The sequence below is a fragment of the Haliaeetus albicilla genome, chromosome 18 (assembly GCF_947461875.1).
Source record: "Haliaeetus albicilla chromosome 18, bHalAlb1.1, whole genome shotgun sequence".
Lineage (NCBI taxonomy): Eukaryota > Metazoa > Chordata > Aves > Accipitriformes > Accipitridae > Haliaeetus > Haliaeetus albicilla.
The window spans coordinates 25,992,484-26,014,546 of NC_091500.1; the positions used below are offsets into that span (position 1 = coordinate 25,992,484).

General features: G+C 43.0%; 2 protein-coding genes across 5 annotated transcripts; one reads left to right on the forward strand and one right to left on the reverse strand.

Annotated features, from left to right (window-relative positions):
* The first annotated feature begins 78 nt into the window (after positions 1–78).
* On the forward strand, positions 79–15,355 carry TMEM14A (transmembrane protein 14A). Of its 3 annotated transcripts, none has more exons than XM_069805966.1 (5): positions 410–428; positions 1,800–1,885; positions 3,651–3,752; positions 7,599–7,686; positions 8,693–9,310. In XM_069805966.1, the coding sequence occupies exons 2-5, from the start codon at positions 1,810–1,812 to the stop codon at positions 8,730–8,732; spliced, it is 306 nt and encodes a 101-aa protein (XP_069662067.1). In that variant the 5' UTR covers positions 410–428; positions 1,800–1,809; the 3' UTR covers positions 8,733–9,310. The 3 variants fall into 3 exon arrangements, with proteins under 3 accessions (XP_069662068.1, XP_069662067.1, XP_069662065.1); XM_069805964.1 differs by lacking the exon at positions 410–428 and adding an exon at positions 1,076–1,416 and having other exon boundaries at positions 1,752–1,885; XM_069805967.1 differs by lacking the exons at positions 7,599–7,686; positions 8,693–9,310 and adding an exon at positions 14,241–15,355 and having other exon boundaries at positions 79–428.
* On the reverse strand, positions 11,223–21,467 carry LOC104311426 (glutathione S-transferase). Of its 2 annotated transcripts, none has more exons than XM_069805962.1 (7): positions 21,387–21,467; positions 18,123–18,229; positions 16,959–17,010; positions 16,582–16,714; positions 15,352–15,493; positions 12,689–12,820; positions 11,223–11,861 (listed from the first exon to the last, which is right to left on the reverse strand). In XM_069805962.1, exons 2-7 carry the CDS (start codon positions 18,207–18,209, stop codon positions 11,739–11,741), a joined length of 669 nt encoding a protein of 222 aa, XP_069662063.1. In that variant the 5' UTR covers positions 18,210–18,229; positions 21,387–21,467; the 3' UTR covers positions 11,223–11,738. The 2 variants fall into 2 exon arrangements, with proteins under 2 accessions (XP_069662063.1, XP_069662064.1); XM_069805963.1 differs by lacking the exon at positions 21,387–21,467 and adding an exon at positions 20,500–20,591.
* Positions 21,468–22,063: the final 596 nt, after the last annotated feature.

The window sequence follows — 22,063 nt, forward strand, 5'->3', positions numbered from 1 at the left end:
GTGGAGCCCTGTCAGACTGAGGGCGGGACAAGGAGTCTCAAGAGGCGGGAGGCGCCAACCCCGGAGCTGGGCCCTGCCGCCGAGGGGCCCCGACAAACGCGGTGCGAAGCCCCCGCTGCCCTGCGCCAGCGGGGGCGCGTCTCCCCGCCTCAGCCAAGCGCCGCAAAACGCCGCTCCCGCTCCGCCATCACGGCGGCAGGCGCCCTCCTTCCCCTTCTCCGGGGCGCAGGCCCGCCGAGGCGGCAGAAGCCGGGGAGGGCGGCGGGGAGGGCGGCCGCCTCGGCGGGACCGCGGCGCCGGCTCCGCGACGCCTCACGGTGCCCGCCGGGCGCTGGAGGCGGGGCCGGCGGAGGTCGGAGGGCGGCGGGGCGGGCGCGGCGGGACGGGGACGAGGTCTGGCGGGGCGGCGGCGGAGGGGGGGGGACGAGGTACGGCAGGGCGGCGTGAGGGGCGCCGAGTCCCGCGGGGCCGAGCCGAGCCGGGGCGGGGGGCGGCTGAGGGCGAGCTGGGCCGCGGGGAGGGCGGGGGGGCTGCTCTCCGCGGCCACCTGCCTTCGAGCGGGCCGGGGGAAGCGAGCGCGGGGCCGCGCCGAGCGGAGGCGGGGGAAGAGTGACGAGAGGCGGGCTGCGGGGGGGGCAGAGGATGGGGCCGGCGGCCCGGGGCGGGAGGTGGAAGTCCCCAGCCGAGGGAGAGCGGCCGAGCCTCGGCGTCGGCCTCGGCCTGCCTAGGCCACGAAGGCTGGGTGGATCAAAGGCCGGGCTTTGAGCCGTGCCCCTGCCTCTGCAGGCCTCGTGTTCGTGGGCCCCTAAACCCACCTGTGTTCCTGAGGGGTTTACAGCTGGAGGGGGGGCGGTGGGGGCTCGCTCTGAGTCGCTCGCTTTGATGTTAAAGGCTTGACGCGAAATGGCGAGTGTGCGCTCGTTCCGGCCACCCCTCTAACACGGTGGTCGAGGACACAGCCGCGCGGGTGAAAAGGAGGATGCACTTAATTAATACAGACTTCGGGAGAAGGAGGGGAAAGGTGTATCCCGCCAGCTGGTGGGAGGGAGGCCATAGTGCTGCTGGGGCTGTGCGCTGCAAACCACCACCGCTCGTGCCCTGACAAAGCACAGCTGGGGAGGTAGGGGTCAGTACTGCAACAGTAACTTAAGTGGGTTTCGGAGGACAGAAGCCTAACTTCGGACAATGCATCGAAATCTAAAGGTGAAACAAAAGGGGTATAGGCAGAGGTAGGGTAACGCTTCTGGATGCACAGCTTCCTGAAGATGGCCTAGGTTTGTGTCTGGAAACTTTGGGTGGACTCTGAAAATTCATATTTTTGCCTGGTGTTGCAGGGCCTGGGACATTCCGGTTGAAGTACACCAAGCACGGTCTGGTTGAAAGAGCAGAGCGCTAAGCTGTGCCCTCAGAAGACCTGTAGGTATCCATAGCGTATGCCCAGATCAGCTATATGGCACGAGTGCAACAAAACTGGTGCTTTGGGTGGTGTCAAGCTTTTTGCTTGCACACATCTATTTTTGACTGGGAAAAATGCATGCCACATACATCCCAAAAATACCGATTTCCCCTAATGGAAATACAGTATACCGAGATATGGAGGCCTAAGGAAGGGCAGCAGGTAGTGAAAAGATGATACAATAGCCAACAGACAGACCTCTGCCTTTTGAATATTTTGGCACAGCAGTCAAACACGACTTAGGAGAGTGTGGTGTTATTTAGAACACTTTCAGTAATGATTTTTTTTTTACCAGGAGGAAGGAACTGACTTGTCTTCAGTTGCAATATGTTTTCTTCTCCAGAGTTGGGACCATGGCTATTGACTGGATTGGTTTTGCATATGCTGCATTGCTGGCTGTTGGAGGTGTTGTAGGATACACTCGTAAAGGTGAATAGTGGGACAGCAGGATATGGAAATGAGGCACTTAAGTTTCCTGTCCGCTATGCTTTGTGAAAAAGAAAATTGATGCGAGACATGAAAACTTTGCTATAATGAACACGACTGCATCTTAAATCTATCGTGCACTCCTATAAAGGAGCTGAGTCTCATGAGATTTACTTGGGTCAATTGAAGCATTTCAGTGGTCACTTTTTTCTGTTAATCCAACTGATGAGTTTGTTTTCAGGGCAAAAGGGGCTGTCATGTTATCTTTGACCTTAAGTATATTTTGGGCCTTCTCATTTCCTTTAATCATTCCTGTGTTGACCACAGTAGATGATCTTTGATTAAAGCTTATTTTTTACAGAGGCATCCAGGCTTGATTCTGAGATTTCCAGGTGCACACTGGAAAGAAAACGCTTTACCTGCGTATTCTGATTGGGTGGTTAATTATCTCATCCTGTTAGAATTGTGCATTTTCACCCTAAGATAATCAGCCAGGTTTCAGGTTATCGTGTACTAAAAAGCGCATTTTCCATATTTCAGTCATTTTTGTAGTCCTTTCCAGCTGGCAGAGCCCTGCCCGAGCCAAGGACAGCATCCCGGCAGAGGTCGCAGTGGTACCAAGGACGGGCAGGAGGGATCTCTGGGCTGCTCCCCCTTCGCTCTCCCACAAAGTGCATGTCCCAGCAGCGCATCAATCTTCTTCGCTGTGGCCGTTATCCATCCCGATTCTTGTGATTCAGGGTCACTGTTGCCCTGCGTAGCGTGCACATGCTTTGCTCTTAAACACATGGCTTTATATCTGACTTTCTGAAAATGCTTCCTGTATTTTTTGTTTGCACCCAGCTGCACTTGCTGACCGTCCCATTCACTTGTTCTCTTCGCTCCTTAGTAGTTGGTCAGTCCTTGTGGCAAATCTAGATTATTTTTTTTTTTGTTGGTAATGATTTCTGTTTTCTTGCAAATTCTTGATTAAAAATACTCAATATAACAGGCCTGGGAGCTAAACTACATCTGGGGGTCTGAATTCTTTAATTATAAATGTTTGGGGATGAACTTAATACAGATAGTGCCTGCTGTGATGATTCTATGCTTTTATCATATGTTACCGAGTCTAATGCCTATTCAGAAACCTAAGTACATTACTGAAACTGTGGACTTTACAAACCAGTTTTGTAATGGCACTGAAAGAAGATGTTGAGTTACTTTTAAAAGCCGTATTTTCATCCTCATTGCCATCTAATTGTTTTTTATTTTTTATTAATTAAATGTAATGTTGGTGATACCATTTCTTTGTCCAGGACTGATATCAGACTGAAGGGCTTATGACTACATGTGTTGTCCAGTTTACCCTTTATATATAATTGACACTTTTCTACCATTTTTGGAGACTCCCAAGTGCTGTAAGATATAGTTAAAATCAACAGACAGTCCAGATAAATTACAAAAATGCTTCTAAAGTTATGTATGGTAGAGAAAATAGCCAAATTTAGGTTTGTGCTTCAAAGATTGTTTTTCCCACATTGCAAGTATTACTAGATCCTGATCATCTCCCTCTAATTCAGTCAACTTTGCCCCTAATGCCATGCAAGAGAATGACCCAGTTACAGAAGTATTACCTCTCTGTTCACGCTGGTTAAGTGAGGTGCACTGTGGCAAAATTGATTCTATTTCTAAAATATTTGGATAATGTGTAGAGAGAGGACTACTGTGTAAAGTTTGAGCTTAAAGACATTGTATTGAGAAATAACACTTGAATCATTTCTTGCAGGTAGTAAAATCTCTTTAGCTGCTGGTCTCACCTTTGGTTCTGTGGCTGGTTATGGAGCTTACTGTGTAACACGTGATCCAAGAAATGTGAAGATATCGTTGTGTAAGTGTTTTACTACAGTAATCAAAGGAACAAAAAAACCCAAACCACATGCAGTTCAAGAAACCGCTTTTTAAAAATTCTCTCTTCTGTTAAATTTTGAGTATTGCTTTGGTTTAAATGTTAGTTTTTAGAGTTTGACACTTCAACTTAGCTTGCAAAATAAAAAAGCTTACCTGTGGAACCATTTGCAAGGTAAGATCTTTCACACAAAGCCAGCAGGTGTGTGTTACCACCTGGCAGTGCCTCCTTTTATTAGATGGTTACCTAACATTGCAAGTATTGTGAAATCCAGCTGAGAAACATGGGAGAGTACTGGAATAAAATCATTAGCGCTACAGATTAGAATGTAATTTGAGAAGTAAAGTAGGTGTGGGATCCAGTCTTGCATAATGTAATGTATCCTCGGCTCCCAATGAAAAAAATAGTTTGACTTGGTGTTTTTTCCTTTGCTGCTAAGAGACAGGATACAAACTATGCAAAAATTGTCCCGTTAGCTAGTTTGCCATGAAACCCTCAGGGAGGCAAGGGACTACAGTCTCTTAAGGGGGACATCACAACTGATTTGCGGTAAGAGCTATTGGGAGCTTGTCTCACTCGTGGTTTTAGCAAAGGTGTCTTAGGCAGTGGTTTCACATGCAGAAATGCATTTAAAATACATTTTTTCCAGATAATGTGAGTACACAATCACTTTTTCTGAACTTAGAATTTATGGTATACTGTTCGTGCTGGCTTTGTGCTTTACATGAGCCACAGTTGTAAAAATTTCTATTTCAGAAAAATGTTGAATAGCATTGTTAGCAAAGTATGTTCCCACCAACTGAGTTCTTTAGTAAAGGTGGTAATGACATACCTGATCTGCTCCTAGATGGCCTGAAATGGGATATTTCTGTTTTGCCACCATGACCTTGCTCAGATTAAGTTATCCCGCTGTTAAAAACAAAACCAAACCTTTTTTTGGAATGAAGACATAGCCTTAACATACATGTAAATTTGTAATCATTCAGCATGAGGTGCTTTTAAGTAAGTAGCATTTGGTATCGTACTTTTATGGGCCAATTAAATCACTGATTTGGATACAGAATTTGTGGAAGAGAAGACTAATTAAAACTTACTAAATGTTGCCTGTTTCCCAGTTCGCTGGGTTTGAAAGGACTAATACAAAATTTCCGCTAATCTGCTTGTGAATGTCAGATAAACTAAAATATTGTCAGTGTTGTGCATTTCAGGCAGGTGAGGACTTTCTCTCAACTGGAGAAACATATATTACTGATTTAATAGACATTATAGCGATACAGATGAGAGAGAGTTCACTACACCTTCTTTGGAAAGTTCTTATTACGTGGAGTAAAAGGAACAAAGACTTTTCAAAGCAGTCTTAGTTTAGAATGTTTACAAAGTAATGTTTTAATTGCTTAAAACATAAACATATATTTAACCTTGGCTATGAATGGGTGGCCTCTTCAAGGTCCACCTGCACTGAATGAAACAAAGAAGGTGGTCTGAACTAACTGTGGTAATTTTTGCCTGAAGTGAGTTAGGAAGTATTGAAACAAAGTACTCTGCCGGGGCAACCATTCAGACTGGTTTTAATCTCTTCCAGGCTGATGTATCTCATTCTGGAAAAGGGTGTCTTCTGGCTTCTATATACGTAGGTATCTCAAATGAATAAAGAACTCAGTACAAAGACTTCAGAGGAAGGGAGAATTAGACACACTTGGAAACATAGACAGGTCCACACCTTAAAAATTGTTGGTGGCTACTGTATCTGCTATTTTCAGAATAATAAGGGCTTTCTGAAATAAAGGTGTATTGCTTTTGTAGAAAATCAGAATGTTTTCACTTAGGCCTAACTTCCTGGAGTGCCAAAAGCAACTAGAGCACAAATGAAAGAAGGAAATTAAGGGCATGGAAGAAAGTGACCGCTCTGAACTTAGAAACCAGTAGAGTAAATTGCAACGTAAAATGAAGCAAGTACCCAAACCTTTAAAAGGCTAGGAGATTCAATAAAAAATAAAAAAAATCCCCCTCCAAACCCATAATTATCTATAGTATTTGTCACCTATGCAAGAGTCTCCTACAATAATGTAGGTAATGTTTTAGTACAAGACCTTGATAGTAGGGTTCTTGTAACTTGTCCTACATGCAAAGAGTACGTAGCATACAGATACTCCAGGCAAATTTTCTTAGTTGTTTAATAAATTATTCTTTCAGGCATTTTACCACTCCCCCTGAAATTAACTCTGTGCTTTCTTGAACACTTTAATAAAATTTTATGTGTTTGGAGTAGGCGTAGGAATTCAGACTTCAGTGTGCAACAGTTTGTGTTATTCAAAGTGCAAGTCAATGCACCTGATTTATTGAATTTCTGATCTGAATCTGATTTACTGAATTAAATTTGGCTTCATTTATTGAATTTCTTTGGCTGATTTAAGGTGAAACTGTGAATATCTAGCACTTTTGAAAATCGGGTCTAAAAGTTGAACATCTTAAAAACTCACTGGCACATGTGAAAAGCCAGATACTAGTAAATGGAAAGAACAACATTATAGAGTGAACATGCTTTGTAGCTTGTACTTAACTGTAAATACACTCAGGGCTCTGGCAAGACACATACTGTGGGATAGCCCACTCTTCAGACATTCTTGAGAGGATCAAGTCTATGAGACTAGAAAATAAGAGCAATGGATAATGGAGCTTTTTTTTTTTTTTTTTTTTTTGCAGGGTATCTTTAATGAGTGCACATGCATAGCTGGTAGAGTTTTGTAAGATGCTTATAACTGTCAGAGCTTGTTTTATAATGCTGGAGTGAGTTTAAAACTAATTCTTGACACCTGTGAGCACAGGACTATCCACAGGAGTAGACAGTGGAGTTTGAAGAGAATTAGCCAGATGGTTTAACTGCTCCATAAAAAAGGGAAGAGATTTGTGTAACTGCCATTACTCTGGCTGCAAGACTGATAAAGCACAGCTGCCCATGAGAAGTCCTGCCTCTCTGCCCACTTCTAGGAAGCGTTTCAGGGGACAGTTTTTTAATGACGCTAGCTGTCTTTGCAGTTTTATGTATTCTCATCAGTCTTCTTATTTATGTAGCACTCTGCCGCCATAGTTCGATATGAAATCCCCGTGCCTGATGAGTTCATTGCTACCTCCATTTTTAGGTAAAACTGTTCCAGGAAGAAGATGCAATTCCTTTCATGATGTTTATTCTCTGCTGCTTGCTCTGCATTTGTTGCCCTCTTGGGCCGCCCACTTCTTGTCACAGACAAGGATGGTTCCTTTGTAGCAAAAGGAAGCAAGGGAACTTGTGGTTATGATGAAGGAGATGTTGATAGCCATATTCTGTAGCAAAAGCAAGTGGCAAACCTTCCAATCTGGTTTTTAAGGCTCAGCAAATAAAGACCTAGTGTTCTCAAAAGAAAACAGATAAAGTTGAGTGCTCTAGCCCCTTGAATAGTTAGAAAACATCTGGGTGGTGGGATTTATGAGACTATTCCTGTAATTCAGAATATATGTTACTGTTACAGTGAAGATTCTTCCTACTTTATTTGTATCACCATGAATGTAGATATGGGGGAGTAGAATTCACTGTCTGACAAACTTACTTAGTATCTGTGGAATAGGATTTAGCACTCTGATGCATGTGGAAACCTTACTTGTAACTGAAAGAAATCATAGCAGTGTATTTTGGAAGAGCAAGGGTGTTTTTATAGACCCTATCTCTGATCTAATGTTTTATTAAATTACAAGTCATAGCAAAAATAGCAATGATCTTTGATAACTTTCCATGTTCCTGAATGGTCCACTGGGAGAAGTGAGAACATAAATATGTTGAATTGTCTTTTACAGTTTCAGCTTTTCTTTTGACCATTATAATGGGAATGAGGTTCAAGAGGTCCAAGAAATTAATGCCAGCCGGACTAGTAGCATGCCTGAGGTAAACATATATTGAGGATCTTAATGTAAAGATTTCACTGATTTTCAAATAGTTGCCGTTTGACATCTGATTCAAGCCAGTATCAGTGGAAGTTACTATCATCCAGCAACTGTATGGTTTAAGTGAAATTAGTTTGGAGGTCACAGTCCTGTTTCCAGTGAACAGCTTTTTCATCTCACTAGGCGGATACATCTGATAATGGACTGACTTTCTCAGCACAGAAAGGAGAGATCTGCAATTAAATATTAATGCATATTGATAAGGCTCTTGGAAGAACCTGAGGTAAGCCTCAGTGTTTTCAAACACATGCATAAAATTAGTCATCTAATTTCATACAACACAGTCATCTTAAAAAACACCAACACTTTGGTTTAGAAGTGCTGCATTCAAAACTACTGGAAGCACAGCATCTTAGAAAACTAGGACATTTTTGACCTGACCTAAAAACTTTGGTCAGTATTACTGCAGATTATGATGTTTCTAACCATTCTGACTGCTTTATTGCCGCTACTTGTTTTGTCATTCTAGAAAACATAATTTTCTGTACTTTATATTTTGGAATTAAATTATGGAGTAAATTGAAATTATTTTTTTTCCCCAGTGAGTCTGTAACTCAAAACATTTTTCAACTGTAAGTGAAAATCTCACATCTTCTGAAGGAATAACTGTTGCTTTGTTGTTACCAGATTTAATATAACACTATTAACTGTTTTACTCCAGTTACATATAGGGAAGAAAAAAATCAGATGCAAATTGTCAAGATGCAAAGTTTAAGAATCAGGACTTAAGCTGGAAAATGTTATTTTCCATTCTGGATCACTTTTCAAGCCTAGGTGGACTGTGTGGTTTAACAGACACTGAGGCTGTAGATTTAGACATTTTAAGATTGCTTACTAGAGGCTCTAGTATCAGGTATTTATGAATGTGCTGTTATTTAATGATGACTTTCACTGGTTTTGTTCATGCACAACCATATTTATGAGTTTTGTTCTGGGTTTTTTTGCAGCCTTTTGATGATTTTGAGGCTTGTTTTTATGCTGCTGTAGGAGAATTTAGCAACTTAAGAACCAAAGTATGACTGCCATGCCCACCGAACAAACAGGCAAGCTCTCCATACTTGAAAGACAAGTTTGAACACGTCTTACATTGCATTTATCTTTCCTGTAAAAGATCTGTACCTGTTATTTGATTATTCATATATGCTGATATTTTGCAAGCTTTTTTTTTTAAACTAAACTAAAGCGTTTTGTGGATGATATATTTTGATCTACTTTGTTTAAGCAGTCTGTTAACTCAAGGGATCTTTCTCTGTAAGTTTGATCTGTTTCAGGGGTGCTGAGCGCCCCAAGAAATTGAGTTAGTCTTGCGCTGTATCTCTGAGAGAAGAATATATATAAATACATGTTTATGCTAAAAGGTAGATTATATTGAATCATAATTTTGTAGCTTCTGAGATTAAGTAATTGATTCTAATCATATTGACAATTACTAACCATTAAAGGTGCGGGCCTGTACTCTGTTGCACTAGAAAACCCACCTTCCTTTCAAACATATGTTCTTGTTCCACTGGTTCTAAATGTAAAAACTGGTATCAGTGTTCAAATAAAATGTAAAATGTTCAAAACTGCTCAGTTTTTTTATGCAGACTAGTGAGCCATTTTGTCAATGGAAGAGTCTGGTCCTCTGCTTTGTACTTAGTACTGGTTTAAAACATGTGCCATGCTGTAAATTCCCACTGCCATGAACCACAGCTGAGGAAGGTTCACCGTCTTGCACAAACAGGTTCTAAACTCAGTCTCAATACTCTCTTAACAGGTTTGGTGTTGTGGACTCACACAGATTATCTTGCTGAAGTCCTCCTCATAAGCAAAGGAGACTATTCAGGCATAAACTATTCAGGGGTTGAAGTTGCTTTGGTTTGCAGAGAAAATACTCCCTCAGTCTCAAAGCTTGGCTAAGACTCTTCTCGTGCACAAGACTGTGCAGCCAGATCATTAGGAAACAGTATGGGTGAGTGCACTGTTGAAGACAAAGAGAAATTTTTCTTCTTTTAATTTTTTTCATACAGGGCTTGCTTATAAAGGCTATCAAATATCAGATCTCAGTGCTGTGCAAATCTGTCAGTGGAATACCAAGCTTATTACTCTTGGCAGGGGCTTAGGTGGTGACAAGGTGTTGTGAGCAGTTCAGATGTCTAAGGCACAACTGACCAAAACAAACAAAAAAAAAAGGCAAAAAACCCTCCCACCCCATCCACTAAACCACAGCCTCCAGCTCTGGAATCTTTTGCTAACAAATGTTGGCATCAGTCACCTCCAGGTGTTGCCAGGCTTACAGGTGATTGAGCTGGTATGTTACAGATTTCAGATTGGGATGACAGCTGGACACGTGGTTCCTTTCATCCTGAAGTAGAACTTCAGGGCACATCAGAGGAATTGGAACTGCCACGTACCATAACAGCCTTGGGTGCCCAACGCCAGTTTGGATATTTGTACTGTAGACAAGGTGCATCCTGCCTTAGATTAAGCTCCAATGAAAAGTTTACGCAACCTCATGCTGAAGTGCAGAAGCCATCCTGCAGTTGCTGCTACCCCAGATCCTAAATGCAGTAAGATGTTGTATTTTTGAGCACGTCCAGAGTTGAGCCTTCTGTGCATTCTCTGAATTACCCATGGGGGTGGGGTGACCTCCAAGCCCAACTGTAATCCAGCAGCTTTGGCAGAAGTTCCTCAGCAGGCCAAACAAGCAGTGTTCTCAGCAAGTCCAACATAGCCCTATGGGACTGCGGACTCACAAAATGCAAAGGTGATGTCCTGTGCCAGTCTCTGTGATGGCTCAGCAATCGTAGCACTTACTTGGAACAGAGGTATAGCTCAATGGAACTTGGCAAACTACTGCTTCCAGCTACCTAGGTAATTTTAATGTAAACCTCTTAGGACCACATGTGGGCAGTGCCTAGGTGATCAGGGCATTTCCAGTTTGTACCTCTGAGATGCATCATGTGGCTCTTCTTATGCACAAGTCGGAAAAGGAGTTAACTTTGCTGGGCAGCAATTCTGTATATACACTGGCTTGACCATCTTCTCTGCCTAACCAGTTCAAGTCCTACTGAAAAAAACAGCTAACTGCAAGGAAGAAGAATAGTTTATGGCACTGTTCTTAAAGGGAACAGTGATGGTTCCCATGAAATTAGGGTAAAGAATCTAAAATAGTAGTAAATGCTTTAAGTACTGTTGAGATAAAACTTAACTCTTACTGAAAATGCAAGCAGCCAGTGCAGTTCTCTTTACAACTACTTGGGAAGTGACTGGAGAAGGTAAAACCTTACAAAAAAACAGTCAAGTGGCATTTTCCTCACTGTGGCCATCTAGCCAAGCACCAAAAGAGCAAGGGAATAGGTTCTTTCAGTGGATGAAAACCACATCAGGCTAATTAAACACAAGTAATTTGACCTTTAGTGAACAAACTCGCTTCTAAGAGATCGGTGTGGGGTTTAACCAAGTTTCTTACTTTTGCCCATAAACTTACGAGGATCATGAGTTTTAATATTTTTATTTATTTATTAAACTGCAGCTCTGAAAGTACAGAGACAGCAGTGAAATAGAGCAGGGGAACAGTGAACTTTGATCTAGAAGACCACCGAGACTGCAAACCCAAAGATTCTAGGCCTGAATTTAAATGATTTCCCCATTTTTATGGAGTGGCTCTTCTCTCCTGCAGTTTATAAGGGGGGGGAGGGGGGAGGCTTTCTACAGTACTCTGGAAGCTACAGCTGAAACATTTTACCCTACCAGGCATGTACTGTAATTAAACAAACACAAAAGTATCAGCATATTTTATTTCATGTAACAACTGCTCCATGAAATACCACTTTCTGGACTTCACAGGTCCAAATTAGCCTTTTACTCTAATGTAAAAGTGTATTCTGTTTCAACGATTATCATGTGACTGGCTATAGGATACAAGCTACAGAATATATCTATGCAGTTTACACTTATAAGGCACAGCTCTGGTAATATACTACAGTTGTGTTATCTTCCACAGCCTCATAACTAGATATTGAATATTTTCCTCACAATGGCAACAAACTTCTCATCTGTTGGTGGCTTCCTCTGGCTGCCAGGCTGCAAGAATTTTTTGATTGTTGGAATGTTGCTTGTTCTTCCTTTAAAAGCCTGTAAGAAGCAGCAGTAAAGCCAATGAAAATAAGGAAATTATGATTCCATCTGTTACAGCTTAAAAATCAGGTGACTTGGATTTTTACTTCTCAGACATACTTATTAAACAGAGAGAGGTCATAGGTCCTTATAGCCAGCTCAGCACTTGGCATTTTCCACTTAAAAAACAAAAAAAAGCAAAAATACACCTACAACACCTAGTCTTCTTGGAAAATCCAGGTGTGAATATTCTGATCTGCAATGCTGGTGCTATAAAGTTTACCTTAGTTTCCCAGATGGGGATGGGAGAAATTAAAGAGTTCAGATTCATCTAGTAAAGGTGGAAGAAAAAAGGAAAGAAAAAAGCAAAAACCACAGCCTCAATCCAAATCACGCAGATGTATTTTGGCAAAAAAAGAGGCAAGGACAGGAACACCTCAGTGCAAAGCACCATGGAAGACAAGACATTAGAAACTTCAAAATATAAGTTTGCTAGCAAAAATAAAAGGACAGGAACTGCAGACACAACAGGCTGCAGACTTCCCCTCCTGATGCTTACTGTGGTGTTTGAAGACATAGAAGTAGCAGTTACAGGACCAAACTGGTGAATTCCTGCCAGCTGAGAACAGCTGGGAAAAGTAAGGCTGGAGAAAAGTGAGCACCCAGCAGCTCTGAGAGCAAGGCAGTATGCCTGTGTTCAGGTGGTTATAATCAACAGAAATAGACCAGAGAACTGTCAGTAGTGTAGTACAATGGCTCAAAAGATTTAAACATCAATTAGGTTTTAAAACTGGGCAGTGAAATTCTTATGTTACATTCCACATTGAGATCAGATGATTACTAACCTGTAGCAGAGGGAATGCAGACAATATATCAGGCTTACATTCTTCTGCCATTAAAATGGCTTCCAGCAGATGGATATCTGCCCAGCTTAATTTGTTGCCAACAAGATAATCATGTCCATGGTCTTTTAAGGCCTACAAAACACGAACAAATAAAAAAAGTCACATAGGATGTAACGATTTTACCTAGATATTTCATTACAGACAAAAACACACAGCAGAGCAAATCCATGCAAGAACCCATAAAGTTAGAAAGTGATAGATGTGACAAAAAATTAAATCAGAACTCATGTTTCAGTATGCATGACCTATCACGCACTCTGCCCTACTGCACCAGGTTGCTGTAGCAAGTCCAGTACTACAAGAAAGACTTAAATCATACAAAATAAATAGGACTAAAGTCATTGGAAGAGGTAGTCAGGACAGTTTACCTGTAGCATGCTTTGATTTTTTTAAAAAAAGTCAAGTGAATTCCCACATCTTCCAGCAAAATTTGAGATTGCTGATTATAGTTTGAAATAGGTCAGGTATGAAGGAACACGGCCTTTCCACCCTTATTCCTGTACAGAAGGATTCTTTCATGGCAAACGGCTGATGGAAGAATCATAGCCTGCCAAAGCTAATAGTAGTTGTAACAGACAAGTTGCGGTGAATGTTGCAGCACGGGTTCAGAGTAGTTACCAGCTCTCCAGCCTGCCTTCTTCCTGAAGACTATCACCCTCATAGCAGGAACAAGAGAAGGAAACATGTCTGTGCCTAATCTACTCTAATGCTACACTTAACTAACAAATGTGCACTGAAACCAGGACATCAGTCTGTAACTTTGGAAGCTGATTCCTTCTCCAGTCCCATCTATTTTACTACAGAAGAGGCAGTAACCCCTGACAGAGGCAAAGCTGACACCTTCATGTAGTTACTTCCTATACTGCTCTAGCAAAGTCCACCACAGCTTGTCTATCACAGCCATATGGAAACTCCCCAACAGAGCATGAGAACCAGATTGCCTGCAGTGTTTTATATTACCTTTTGCCACTCTATCTGGTTCCTGAGTGTTTAAAGTGGACACTCATGTGTTTAAAGAGAACACTTGTAGCTAGGGGTATTTTCTGTCAGGATTGCATAACACGTGGACTGCAAAGTCTGCTAAGCTGAACCAATGGACAACTTAAACAGCTGCTACAGAAGGAAAATTAGTAATCATTCTAAAAAAATTAACTAGGCTAAAAATCATGGAAAAGTTTACCTGTGTCTTTACCATAAGTGAACAAGGATTATTTTAAGGACTTCTCCAGTGAGCATACACACTAAAACATATCATAACAGTAGTTTATGCCACCTAGACACAAGTTCAGAGAATATTAGTGTCTGAGTTTGCTTTTTTATTATTATAACAACTGAAACACTTCTGTTATCAGACTTCAAATCTTTGAAAGATTAATGTGTGCAATCAATCAATCTCAGCACAGCCTTCCATTGGTATGGCAGTGGATCTATATGAACTCTGATTAAAGGAGTGCTGGCTTATGTTGTTTATGTGCAATTTTTTTTTTCACAGGGCAGCCTCTGTGGGTTTTGCTTCTGCAATTTAAGGCTCTCACAAAGAGGGACATGAAATTGCATAAAGTCCTGTATTTTTTGAATGGACTTCAGCTGCCTGTGAACCAAGGATTCAAGCTAGAAACCCTGCTCGGCTCTGGAACAAGACAGCTTTGTACCCTTGGCACAGACTTCCGAGGAGACTGCTACGCTCTGAAAAAGCACTGTGAGAAAGTCTGTATAGTACAATCATACAAGGTACAAAAGGTAAAGTTACAAACAGAAGTAGGATAGTGAGATGAGGATCACGGCTGGCTCAATTCAAACAGGAGAATGTTAACACCAAAAAAAAAAAATCCTAAAGGGAAAACCAGAACAGAACAAACAGCAAGTTCATAGAAAATGGCAACTCAGTAACATCCAGGCTATGTTCCAGGGAGAAGCAAAGAACAACTTGTCCCCTCTTAACCAACTCTTGCCTAGCCAAGAAAGACTCTTCATGTGCTCTATGGGGGTGGCAAGCATACCAAAGCTTTACCTTGTAGCTCATTAGAGGCTAACTCTTTAGTGCATGCTAGCCAGTAAATGATTGCTTTATGCTTTTAAGCTAGATACATCCTGTTTGCAGAGCCTCTTTGTGCACACCTAAGGATGCCCAAATAGTGATTCATTAAAAGACAGTAATAGTCTGTAAGTAGAATGTATTTAAGCAATGGGTTTGAGAAAGATCACAGAATTAGGTCCTTAATTATAAAGCATATTTAACTTTGAACAGCAAGAGTATATAGACTTCCAGGCAATAAGTTCTGAAGGCTGGCACAGGTATTTAAATGGTGCATTTATGCAAAATGCTAGGAGTCATCAGCCACTAAGCTAGGTTTAAAAAGTAGGATCTGTTCTTTGAGGAGTCCTTTTAAAGAAAACAGCAAAGATACTCAGTACTGAAACCAGCTGAATATTATTTTGTGGCCCTCTTTTCACTTTGCTGAATGCTGGCTCCATCAAACAGTTCCAGAGTTGTACTGTAACTTGCCTTCTGGAAAGTAGGTGCGTGGGGCCAGTGGAGTGGAGTGCGGGGGAACCTGTACCACTTTACTGTCTTTGTGGACTACTGTTGATTTATCACTTACCTTTTCATAAACAGGAAAGTACCTGGTTGTAGCTCGTTCAATGATTAAGGCAAGATTCTTTTCTTTTGTGTCAGCTGGCTGAAAAGGCAGATACATGATCATTCCCATCAGGTCTGTTGTTCCCTCCACGTACATATCAATCCTGAAACAAACATTTTTATTCCACATTTATCATTTGAATATTCCATTTTGGTTATTTTCCTGAAATACAATGCTGAAGTGATCACTGAGTAAAATGCTTATTAGTGAATGTAACATAAGACACTAGTTTGTTTTCTTGTTCTTCCACTTTGATTCCAGGTCAGTTTTTTTCAAAGCACAGGTTATAAACAGGCTCACAGTGTCTGCAACAAGGAAGGTATATAACAATCTGCAACTAATGTATTGAAAGTGGAGTTCACACTGTTTTCCACTGATAACCTATTAATCTATGCTGTGGGAGAAAAGACCACATATACAAGCCATGCTAGAGAAAAAACAAAAGTTTTGAGGTCTAATCATGAAAGGATCCTGACAAGTGGCTGCCAATTACCAGTTCAGACACACCAGTCCATAATAATCCCCAAAATCTCCAGAGTTGCCCCTCCATTATCACAGAATAAACCCTTTACAGTAAGTGGTAGTCAGTTAGGTTAAGGACTTAACTGAACTTTTGCATGACTTTTTTTTTTTTTTTTTTAAAGAAAGAATAAACAAGGATCTTTGCTTTTGCATTAGCCCTTTAATTATGACAATGGAAAGTATTCACAGCTTACATAGTAAAGTAATATTAGGAAAATATTGGTTTAACTTTCAGTAGCGTTAAGCCACTGAACATGTATTTTTTTAAATCAGCTATGGAAGATTCTTTACATCTTGAAAAAAGGAAATTAGAACACTTAAAGACACTTCTTTTTTTTCAGGCAGCTGTAGTTTTTCCTACTGTTTTCCTGTTTAAAGAGGAAAAAAAAAGGCATACTTAGCCTTTATTATTGTATTAAGGTCCTGCAGTTGCCCAGAAACTTAATGCACTTCTGGCCTCTGTGAAATCAAATGAGCCTGAAGGGGGCCATATTAACAATCATTTATCAATCACAAAGTCCATTCACCCAATCCCTGGATCTAAGGAGACAAAGCACTGGCAGATGTATATGCACCTTTACATGCAGATATTGCACAGCAATATTCTTCTCATAAATATTAAAAATGATGGAAGAGTATTAGTAAGGACAGTATGCACTGTTACTGTACCAGGCTCTCTCCTTCAGGTCTTTTCCATAGAGGTTGTACTTTGCTGCTATGTAGCTGAGGATGGCTCTAGTCTGCACCATCTTCATCCCATCGATCTCCACCATGGGTACTTGCTGGAACATGAGGACTCCATCTAAGGAAGAAAAAGCAGCAAACTACTCAGACTGCTGCAGTACTACACTGAATCTGAGAAAGAGACCTGGTAACACATCAAGACATTTCCAATTCTGAGGGACAAAAGCATTCACAAGCAAGAAGGTCTCTCAAATCTTCTCTTTACAGGTCACATCGTATTGGAGGTCTTACAAAAATGTCACCTGTTGTCCCATTGTTATACTGGTGTGAATTTATGTTTAGGGTGCAGTTTACAGACTCACCATTGCGTAATTTTTCTAGGTCTTCCTTCGTTTCTATGAATTCCTCCTCAAACTGAAAAGCAAAGATAGAAAACAATGCTGTGTCACTGCAAAGGCAATGAGGAAGTGGAAGGGAGTCTGGAAGTTAGACTCCACCTCTCCACACTAATCCCCATACTTCTTATGATTGTGTTGACTCCCTACCCCCTATTCTTCATCTCTGCTCCAGCAAATAACCCAGGACTATAGTGTCCCCAGCCCCACAATAATGTACAATGCTTTACACTTCAAAACCAGCTTCCTTTATTATAAAGACCAGTCTACTTGCCTGCACAATTACCAGACACCACATTGTTCACTTAAAAGCAGCTGATGCCACGTGAAATATTGAGAAATTTTTAGTAAGTTATGCCTCTGTTACGCAGCATTTATCTCCCTCTTTCCCCCGCTGGCTTTTTTTTTTTTTTTTTTAAATGAGAAGGACATTTGAATGAGGGCAAGATCTTTGTTTCCTCAGCACTCGTGCTCTGCAGCTTCTCTGTCAGCAACATTCACAAGTGAGCACTGTTAAAAAAGCCTTTTATTTCCAATGCAATATAAACAGTTTCTGAGAAAACAGTTTCAAAGTACCGTATTCAAGCAAAAACTGCATGTAGAAATTAAGATGCCTTAGGATGGTTTTCACCTGATGTGAATCTAGATAGCTCCCTCACTGCCTTCAGGGCAACTTTGCTGATTTATCCTACTCGGGTCCTGACCAAAAGAATGAAAAGCACTTTGTCTGGAGATAACGTTCTAAGTTTTTCATGTGGTATGCATGGTCTTTCAGTGGAGAACAATCATGAGACACAGAGAAGTAATGAGCATTCAGAAAAAGCCAGAGATACACAGTTTTGGTCTGTAGCAACAATTTAAGATCTCCTCAGCTTAAAGTAAGTTTCAAAAACAACACTTAACAATTCTCTTTGTATGTTAAAATCATTTTACTGGGCAACTGTTGCTCAAGGAATACAAATAAATACAACATAAGAGAGTGCATCACTGAATCTAAGTATTCTGCATCACAACATTTGATGTTGTGCATATCTCTAAGCACAGATGTATTTGGGAAACCTTTCCCAAGAACACTTATTTTAATCACAGATTAATCTGATCGCCTTATTAAAAAAAAAAAAAGATACAAACCTCAACCCCGGCTGCTGCTAACAGCCATCGAATCGACTCCATCTTCCCCCTTCCATTTGTATAGTGCAGCTTAGGTTTCCCCGACATGATTTCAGCGTTCTTGTTTCCTGATAAATTCAAGAAGATGATCTTACAGGAAGCATGTTTTAACTTAGCATTTAAAATGTTCCACTCCAAACTACTAAAAACAGTTGGATGAATGTGAAAGTAGAAGGGCAATCAAGACCTAAATACTTGGGCTTGATGCAACCACGTTTCCTGTGGATTAGTGAAAAAAAAAGTACACACTACCAGGAGAATATGCAGCAATTTGAAAAAAGAATCACGACAGAATGTAATAAGCATCTACTAAATCAAGTACATATCTTTAAAAATATTAGAGCCCATGAGTTTTACAACCAAAACAGAATTGTAGGGTATTCCTGAATAAATACATTTTCAACCTAGTAGTGATGCAATCTCTTCAGTAGGTGTCAGGTTTTGTGACAGCATCCATGTCATACCAGACTTGAAAATGTACTATGTCAAATGAGTTCCTTCTCAAGACCACCAACCCAGAGACACCAGCATTATCTTCACCTCTCTTACTATGACATTTCAGAGCCCCATGCTACTGTGCCTTTACAAATACGAGCTTATAACAGCAATATATATCCCTGCATATATTTCACCAGGCCTGCTGACTTCCATATTTAGCTAGTTCTGTTTTGACCATTAGCCAAATCACAATATATCCATTATAGAGAATGCAGACCGACTTCAAGACCCATTCCAATTTTACAAACAACAGTTAAACTGTAACAGGGATTTATATCTTACTGGCTCTGAAAACTTAACTTTAAAATCAAAACCAAACAAACAAGACCGTAACCTGTTGGGCAGGTAAGGCCTGGTCAGTGCCCCCAGCAGCAGGGGGCTGAAGTCAGCCCATCAGATGGTGGCACTGGGATGAAACACTTTGTTCTTCAAATCTCACTAACAAGTGCAGTCACATGCCATAGTATGAACTCAGCAGCTGATGTGAGCTTGCCTGGTGCTGGAAACAAAGCTAACACTGTACTCTTATCACTAATAGGTCCCAGAAGAATGAAGCAGATTTAACAAGAAGACAGTCACAGACTAAGAGAGTGTTTCATCATTAAGCCAAGGTTTTATCTGTTAACAGGCAGGCTTATTTATTCTTGCACAGACTTCACAGTACGTAACTGAGTCACAAAGTAGAAACTTTGGCCATAATCCCAAAAGCATCAATGAAGAGGCACAAACAGTACAACAGTGAGAGAGGAGACCACATCCCTGGCCTTCTTCACTGAAGTCCTTTGTATTGGGTGGTATCTTCAATAGGCCCTGTAGCAAACAGCCATTACTCTACTAGGGGCTGGAGTCACAGGAGAAACCTGGTGCCGCAGTCCAAAATACAGGTCTTCGAAACCGCTGCTTAGCTTCCACCTAGCCCTGGCAATGCCTATATCCCCAGACACCTCAGTCTCTTGCAACAAAGTTCTCCTGATACATAAACATGTACTTGTTAATAAAGGCTTGATTATGTCTTGACAGTTTAGAGCTGGCATCTAGTCTAGAGCTGCTGGATGCCTAGCTAGATTCCTAATACCTGAACAGCAACAGGGCACATAAACAAGGCATTTAGAGAAGTGCCTCATCACAGCTACCTTACCAGGCCCTACACACAGAAGACCATGACCTACGCTCCATTTCTAGTTCCCTTAAGTGTGTGAGTTACACTACACCAAGCGAAAGAGCTCTCAACCTTCCACACTTCAAACCCACTTCATTCCCTGGCACTCAGGAAGCAGGTGACAGTCTCGACTCCACTCCATCAGAGTGGAGAACCGCACTTGGGCCCTCACAGACTGGACAAGTACTCTAACCTCCAGCACGTGGGACCAAGGCTGGGAAACACACTGCAAAGAGAGGCTAGCATAAGCAGAAAGAGCAAACTTCCCTGACTTCTCCCTGAAGCAGAGGTAGCGTTGATAAAAACCAGCCCAGCCAGAGCCCTGCTTGCCAGTGTCAGCTCAGTGCTCCACTCCAAACAGCTGGGAAAGCTGAGGAGCGGAGCAAGTGCCAGTGGAAAAAAGTCCAGGTATCAATATAACCTGTACTTGTTCATCACAGTTCCTTGTGGGGATTGGCCAAGGGTTGAGGCTTTTTGTGCAGTTAAGAAAATGCTTACACTTTCCTGGAACTGCACTGCTTAAGGACTGACTTTGGGGTTTAGGCTGAATGCTTACAGAGGGCTGCGAAGTAGTCTGGTGACTCTGTTACTGCTCTGCAATGAATACCCCTTTGTAAAGCAGTGAGATAGGAAAGAGTAGCAAAGTTGGCAAATTATCTTTCTTTAATAGCAATAACGGACCTGAAAAGAAATCACAAACTTTCTTGATGTTCTAGTACATCGGACCTTCCTTGGACCTCAGCCAAGCAGTTGTCACAGTGACGGCTGCCGCTGTGACTGCTGTATTAAAAAATTACACTGTTTTGTCCAAAACAATTCAGGCACCAGCCTTCCAGCGAGAAACAAGTAAGTGAATTTAACAGCAAGCGCGTAATCCACTGCAAGATCTTAAACTTTCTTCCTAATTGGATGTGGACCCCAAGACAGTTCTCTGCAACGCTCTGTTCCTCAAGCACAGCTCGCAGGGGGCTGCTCAAGCAGAATGACCTTACGGCACAGGCCCTGTGCGCCACTGAGCCCGGCTCAGTCTCCAGACGGTCTTAAGACTGTAAACTGCTCACCAGCGTGCGGTTTCCACTGGGACTCGGGCCAGGTCTGGATTCAAAAAGCTCTCCTTCCACCCCCTGAGCTAGGAGGAGCGTTTGAACGAGGTGAAAGGCAAATAACCCCCCCGGAGATTTCAAAACCCTGAAACTCCAAACAGCAATTCCTCGTCGGGTTCCCTGCTGACCCTCCCCAGAGCCAGGCCCGAATTCCCTCTCCGCAGGCCCAGCCCGCCCGGCGCGGGTCCCTGTGGGGAGCGACCCCGGACAAACAAACAAACGCTCCAGCGTGTTCCCGAAGTAAACACCGCTCTGCCACGCACCTTCGCCTTTCTCCCTCCCGGCAGGGGTCCCGGCTGCCCACCCCCATCCCCCGCAGGCCGGGGGGGGGGCCTCCTTCGCGGGTGGCCCCGGAGAGACCCGCCGGCCCCCGCTCCCCGCCGCCACACGCCGTTCTCGGCGGCAAAATTTACACCCGCCGCCGGGCCCCCCCACCCCCGCCAGCGCCCCCCGAGCCGGCCGCACCTGCCCCGCCGCCGCCGCCCGGAGTGCCCTCACAGCCCGGCCCGCCGAGAGGCGGCCCCGCCGGCCGGCCTGCCCACCGCCCGCCCCCGCCCGCCCTCAGGCCGCCCTGGGGCACCGGGGGGAGGCTTGCGGCGGTGAAGCCGCATCGCTGGGCCCCTGCGAGCGTCGCTGAGGGGAAAAGGCTCCTCGGCCTTGTCCCTGAGGCCTTGTGGAGCGACTCCTTCCACTAGGCCGGCTTCGAGGCCGGCAGGGTGCCGCGGCTGCACCTCAGAGGGACGTGGCGGGAGGGGACGGGAGAAGGGCTTTGGGGCCCCTGAGGCGGCAGCGGGGTCACAGCCATGGCGTGGCTGGAGGAGCGGCGTCGGTGTGGCAGGGGCTCGGGCTCTGGGTGGGCGAAGGCCGGGTCTCCGTGCGATCGTCGTGTGTTTGAGTTACGGCCTAACCGATCGTCGTGTGTTTGAGTTACGGCCTAACCGTGGTGACGCCTCTCAGGTTAGGGTTAAACACGACGCCTCGTCCGTTAAGGACCATTACTCAATGGTTTCGCTACGTAGGCCCGGTTACTTTGTGTAAACGATGCAGGGTTTGCTAAGGACTACGTCCTCGAAGAAGGAACTAAAGACTGATAAGGAGGGCACACCCTGCTCCAGAAGGGACCGAAGGCTGGATGACTGCCA